Below are 6,787 nucleotides of genomic sequence, written 5' to 3' on the forward strand. Positions count from 1 at the left end.
ACAATCAGAGGTAATGTAAGTCTGGCCTTTTCCGATTTCCATGGGGGCGTAGTCATGTTTTAGACTCCACCCTGGATGACCCTTGTAATAATACTTAACGAATAAGAGATGGGGTGATTCAATCTAGACAAATTGAGGCTGAGAGCCAGCTGGGGATTAAAAACCTTTTCATTGTAGCTGTAACATTTTTCGAATTTAACGAACGAACAGTTTACTACGCAATGGCGTATCTTGTGTCTGAAATACAGAGTAGTGTATTCTGTGTCCATTCTAAAGCGTTCCTTTTATCACTTTACCTTATAGACGTCAAGAGCTATTAAAAATTAACCGTAAATAATCTGTCCTGGTACCTAGTTTAGGGTTACCCGTGAGTGAAGCTTCTATGGTTACACATCAACACCAGTTGGTCTGCTTTCCACCCTGCTGTAGGTTCTGGCGGGATTTTGTAACAGCTGATTGGCCTTTCTGTCTCAACATGGTAAATGTTGAATAATAATTATGGACTACAAATATGCGTTTTATTAATCATCGTACATACAATAGTTTGAAGCGCTGTGATAAAGGAATTGTGCAATATTTGTGATGCAAATTACCTACACCTCACTCACTTATGCTTCAGCCTAAGGAGTAAGTAAACTACTAAGTTTCTAACATAGTCATAAGTATCTCTTTACGCTAAGCTGAAACGAATGACTCTAAAATTAACTAGTTATTTTCGACATTAAAGAGATAAACTGCATACCTAGGAATCGCATTTAAGGAAGCTTAATTCAAAATTAGCTATCTATAGATAACAAGTCGGTAATTGTTTGTTTTTAGGACAGTTTCTAATTTGAAACATTTGAAATTTCTCATTCGTATTTATGTCAGTAAATTATAATTAGATTAAATTGGAATGATAAGACTCGTTAAAAGAATGCAACAATTATAAATTCTGAATTTTTAACAATCCGTTTTCTAATAATAGGGTGTCCCAATTTAATTTTCACTACTGAAAAAAGAAAGTGAATTACTGTAGTATTGTGTTATGGGCACATTAAAAACTTTGAGTTTGAAGGGCTTGCTAACAAAATGTCGTTCTCCCTTCGTACGCATGGCTGTCAACACTCGTTTATCCTGTTTAGTTTATTCATATCCGCATAACGACACGACAGATGTGATTAGAAACCAAACATATTGAAAGAGATTGTTGCAGAAAATTGCGTAACTATACAACAGGAAAAATAGCTTCGTCAGGTTATAGTGTTACTACAGTCCACATCTTCGTGCTTTCACAGCTTAAATCAGATGATGATCGCGAGTGTCCTACCAGAGCGACGATTGGTTCGATCCCGATCCTGTAAAAAAAGGTCGAATCTTCCTTCAGAAATCCATGTGACTTCTCCGAACCTCAAAAGAAAAAGAACGACAAGCTCCGCCACAAAGGAAAAGAGCACAATTCTACAAAGGGACTCTGCTTCGGATTGTTCTGTGCAATCCTCAAAACGTATAAATAAAAAACTAGATTTTATACCGGATAAGCCACTGCGTAAAAATTTTACAGATGCGATGGTTGTTGGTAGTCAATTGGATCGTGAAATCGGCACAGGCGAGTCCAAACAGTCAACGATAAAGAACTGCAGAAAAACACAAAATGGTGCGCAAATAACTGGATTATTTGAAAGTATTTTCAAGGATTTGCACTTGAGTGACCGTTAACGTGTATATAACTGTAATTTAAACTTCAGGAAGTTACTACTGCTATAATTGTATTAATGAACTTTTGTGTTTATTGTATAACAGCAGCTCACCACTTCAATCTATTCACTAAAAAGCTTACAATGTCATAGAAATCACTAACTAAGGTAAAACGTGTTCAACCTCAAAACTGCTTCAACAGGACACATTAATAATGCGTCGAAGACGGCTACATTGGTCGACATTATGACAACAAAACTTACTACAAAAGTTAGCCAAGCGGCAAGGAGCAGCAGGGACCAGAAGAATAATAAAACGTTGAACGTTAAAGAAAGCGACTCTTTTGACACCATGTTTTCAGAGTCAGATATGTGGACATCTAAATATGCGTAAGCTGCATTGATTTTTGTAGCATTATTTTTTTATTTATTTATCATGCTCAGCAAATTACATTCAACTGTTTCAACTAGACATATCTGTGAATATTATGTTTTACTTTTGACGATAAATGTGCAACGATATTCTTAGAACAATTACGACTTTTTAATCACCCAATTGGTTTAAACGCACACAAACATAGCGATGAAGAACGATACGTTGTTTGTTTGAGAGACTATACGATTAAATAGATATGATTGGTGTTCCGCAGGCCGAGTTCGTTCGGCACGTTCGTGGGCAATATGGCGGCGGTGGCCACTCTCGAGAATTGGCTCCAACAATGGAAAGATCTTCCGAGAAGATCTGCATCAGCCTACCATGTGAGTGACTGACACTTCCGTCACTTACTGAAATCGAAGCTAACCTAAGATTATCCTATGGAGTTTATATGTCTATTAAAATACAGGTTACTTTATGCGATTTGAAGTTCATAAAATTATGCGGCCGTGTTGTTTTGGTCAATATGTGTAGTTGATAAAGTGGATAAGCGATAAACATGTCATTTGCAATTCCGAGCGCGCAGAAAGCACATTTACTTTTTTACAGTAAGTTTAAAATAACGAAGTCTAGCATACATAAGCATTGTTAAATAAGCTGAATGTGAAGGTATGTTTTAACCCTCCCAAATTGCTATAGATACTTTTGGAATTTTAGGTAAAATTATCGCCTAATAATCTCTATATTTTACACTAACTATGCTCGTCTTTTCTATCAGGATTCTTCCTCGTCGAGTGGACATCCGGCCGACGGCTTTTCCAATGCGATGTTTATCAAAGGTCCCCCAGGCGTTGGTAAAACGGCTCTAGTTTATTATATTGCACAGCGGCTAGGGTACACGGTATGTGCAGTGTTATCCAAAACTAATTTTACAGTAATCAGTCCCCTTATGCTGCGTGAAAGTCGATGCCCATAGAGATTCAGTTGCGGTCATTTTTTATAGTCGTACAGGGACAAAATTTACTTTGAAAACGAGACACTCATGCGTGCAGAATAAGCGTGAAGCACTCTGGTATATCCCTAGATATTAATAATTTATAGTTAAATTGGATATTCGCAGCGAATTCAGCTGAAACCTTTGCAACTTCAGGTTCTTGAGGTCAATTCTTCTAGTGAGCGTTCCGGACGCCGTGTTTTAGCCGACCTAAAAGAAGCAACGCAAAGTCTTCACGTTGAGGGAACAAAGGTGTCTTCCTCAAAGGGACGAATCAGCAGCTTTTTTAAACCTGTTTTTACATCGGTACCGACTGCTTTGTTGACATCCGATCTGTCCGAGCAAGTACAGGACAAGAAAAAACAGAAGGGAAAGGAAAAGCAAATCTCAAAAGAGTTTACATCTCGTAATTGTAAGGGTACAATTTCGTTCTTCTTTGCTTCAAAAACTAAGAAAGGTAATACCTCAGAAGACTCTACTGAAATTTTAGAAATACTAGATGATAGTTGCAACGACAAATTCGAGTGTGAAGCAAAAGAATTGTCGAAGTCATCGATAAAATCATTTTTCGAGCCTGTTGATAAAAATGATGATCTCAAAGGTTTCGAAAAAGAACGAACTGTAATAACCGACAAGCAAATAATGGAGAAACGGTCGAGATCAGGATCGCCTGAGCAAGATGATCAGAGGATTAAATGTTCGAAATCGACAATTATTTTATTCGACGACGTCGATGTGATCTTCGATAACGATGGAGATGAGGGATTTTGGATGGCACTTGAAACTGTTTTGAAGAGTTCGAAAAAGCCCTGTATACTGACAGCGACCCGTGACTATGGTACGATTATTAAACGCTGTCGAATACTACAGGACACGCCCGTGATCGAGCTACATCGGCCAAGCCCAACTCAGGTACCTGAGTAATCTCTATTTAAAATGTATGTTTTAGTTAACTGTCGCTGTATTTTTTTTTGCACGGTAAAAATGTTTGCAGAAGCATTACCTAGATCACATTTAGTCAGTATTCATATAACATTGCTTTGATGGGCTGCCTGTAATTCAATGACCATGAAAAAAAATGTCTTTGTGTCTTTTGAAGATATTATTACATTATTCTATTATTTAGGCACAGAACCGAATAAGCAGATTTTCAGGGACAACAATCTGTTAAGCAGTCAGGCAAAGTTTGCATCTCCCCTTTAATATTGAGCATCCTCATGGGCATGTTAACGCTAACTAGATAGAAATAGACCTATAAATCCGAATTCAAATAATTACTTTTTCCTTGTGTTCAGGTAGCAGGGTTTTTGAGAAAAATTGGGGAAGCTGAAAAACGTGACCTTACAGGTTACAATGTAGAATTCACCTGTCAGCATCTTTCGTCTGACGTTCGCCGTGCGCTTCTCCAAATAGAGTTTGAAACAGTGTCATCTAGATTACCGCAGACAATCTATCCAGTTAACAAAACTTTTGGTGCGCTCCTTTCCTCGGGGTAAGTCTACTATAATTATCGATAGAAATTGCCGGTCCTTTCAACCGACCTTTCTACATTATTAAAGCATTAAGAAAGATTATAAACCACACTCTTATATTTGTTGATGCTTTCATTTTTCTGTGTGATGACGCGATTGCAATTTAACCTCCTGCCTCTCGACCTGATTCCTCTAGTGTAAACACTGCCACGTTAAAATTTCAAGTAAATAAACCAGTTTCGAAAAATGCTGCACTTTATAGTTTTTATTTATTGACCACGTAAAAATACGATTTCATCTATTTAAGTAAAATAGCTAAATCACTCATGGTTGCAGGTGTCTCGATGACGCAGCTTCAATTCAAATGACATTTAAAAAATCTGGTTTCAACGCGTTTTATGCTTCGCTTGAAGAGTGTCTACCATTCGAATTTGAGGATATCGTCATGCGCAAGCCATCTTTCTCGTCAACCGAAATCGGCGAATCATTAGCCCAATCTAGACGAAAGCGTCACGATGATAAGAGAAAAAAATCAAAAGCTGCGTTTAATTCATCTGTGTTGTGTAGTCTTGCTGAAATTTTCGATCAAGTATCACAGTTTGATCTTTTTGCTGCAAGTCTTGACACTATGGGAGAAGAATGTTTGCCGAGCTATGAGAGGTAATAGTATAATGAGACTTATTCAGACCGAAGATATGTAAAAGGACAACTCTAATGCCAGCTATACTAGCATTATAACAATGGCGATATTCGTGGAATATTGTCTTTGTATTTAGTAATCATATACGGACATTGAAGTTGATCGTTAAGGAAACATTATCTACTATACCTAATCTGCATCTGTAGAGTAAAACGCTGGATGGAGCAGCGTCCAGTTGAGACGCAGGACACAAACCCCAGATTGGTAGAGGAATTGCTTGAGATCGGATCCACGGTTCTCATTGGAGAAGCAGCAAAGTCCCTTGATAGGATTTCGAGGAGGTAGGCATCATTATTTCAGAAACTGATCTTTACTATTAGGTGTAATTACTGATCAGGCTAAAGGGTAATGAAAGCTTGGTTATATATGGCTGCTTTAGCTACGGATGCTCTAATCTGCTGTAAAATACCTTAATCAGGTTAGTACAATAGTGACTGTCTATGTGATAAGATGGAAAAGGGTAGAGCTCTATGAGAAATAGGCGTGGTTTTCTGCTAGTTAGAAAAATACTAATGGCTTTGCTGCGAACATTCATGTAGGTGCGCAGATCTTACCGAGGTTGAGCAACAGGAGTTGTATCTGCCACGCGTAGCTAGCTCCCTAGGATTCCGCGACATTCATAAGATTCTTAAAAAGGTTGGTAGCAAGATGCATCACATAATCTTTCACTCGTCTTTAGTCAAAAGATATAGAAGATGATGGATATTATTTTCTATGCGGCTGTGAAAGTACTTTGATTCGAAAGCTAAAACAGCTAGAAGTTATGCTAGGATAAACAAATTATTCTCAGGTGTGGACATATCAAAAGCCTACGCCTTAGGTAATGAAATAAAAATTAGAAGTTGCCGACATTAGATTTCATAAAGAAAAACGCGTTTTCAGGTACGCACGAACGAGCGAGCCTTGGACGACATTCTAAGCCAGCTGTCAATTAGTCGATCCTTAGCTAAACATTACCTTTTTTACTTATCACGTATATGTCAAGCTGAAAAAGAGCGTCGAAGTGGACCTAACAGAAAGGGACGAAGCAGATTTCTTCACTATTTGGCACAAATAGGAATGTATTTATCGCCAGACCAGGTTGACCGACTTGCAACCTTGTGGTCTTAATAATACTTCACTTTGAATAATTAGTTTTTTACAGAGAAGGGTGAATCCGAACAGCTAGAGAGGGTGGTAAAGTGAGCCCCACGTTAAATAGCGAATTCGGAACAAAACGTCGCCTGAAGGCAGATTTGCAAAAATGAAACATAATAGATGCACTAACTTGTAGTTGCTAGAACAAAAATGGGGGAAACTGTAAAAATAGCATTTGAGAGTTATAACTACAATATCTAACCCATACCGGTATTCCAGGAAAGCATATCAATTCCATATGTTTCTAACATCTCAGATCTTTATCGTACGACTATAAAATTAATATTCCGCACAAATAAGTTGTTCCGACCCTGTCACGCTAATGTTAGGAAGGTTAGTAATCCATTTACCTAAATATCTTAATAGATATTTTTGTAGAGTTTGTTTTTGGAAGTAGCACATTGTGTTGTACATACATGTATACATATAAAT

The 6,787-nt window shown here is 37.7% G+C and overlaps 1 protein-coding gene across 1 annotated transcript; it reads left to right on the plus strand.

Annotated features, from left to right (window-relative positions):
• The first annotated feature begins 397 nt into the window (after positions 1 to 397).
• Positions 398 to 6,506, plus strand: LOC111259035 (uncharacterized). Its single transcript, XM_022830706.2, has 11 exons — positions 398 to 627; positions 1,278 to 1,636; positions 1,880 to 2,066; positions 2,327 to 2,435; positions 2,831 to 2,953; positions 3,203 to 3,958; positions 4,342 to 4,538; positions 4,855 to 5,178; positions 5,365 to 5,499; positions 5,758 to 5,854; positions 6,101 to 6,506. The coding sequence occupies exons 1-11, from the start codon at positions 611 to 613 to the stop codon at positions 6,326 to 6,328; spliced, it is 2,532 nt and encodes an 843-aa protein (XP_022686441.1). The 5' UTR covers positions 398 to 610; the 3' UTR covers positions 6,329 to 6,506.
• Positions 6,507 to 6,787: the final 281 nt, after the last annotated feature.

Source organism: Varroa jacobsoni, unplaced genomic scaffold (genome assembly GCF_002532875.2).
Source record: "Varroa jacobsoni isolate VJ856 unplaced genomic scaffold, vjacob_1.0 scaffold_289, whole genome shotgun sequence".
Taxonomy (NCBI): Eukaryota; Metazoa; Arthropoda; class Arachnida; order Mesostigmata; family Varroidae; genus Varroa; species Varroa jacobsoni.

Excerpts from the sequence above, each read along its gene's own strand:
- LOC111259035 (XM_022830706.2), top strand. Across the intron at positions 2,954-3,202 it reads CACAGCGGCTAGGGTACACG|GTTCTTGAGGTCAATTCTTC; the intron begins GTATGTGCAGTG and ends TTGCAACTTCAG. Across the intron at positions 4,539-4,854 it reads GGTGCGCTCCTTTCCTCGGG|GTGTCTCGATGACGCAGCTT; the intron begins GTAAGTCTACTA and ends TCATGGTTGCAG.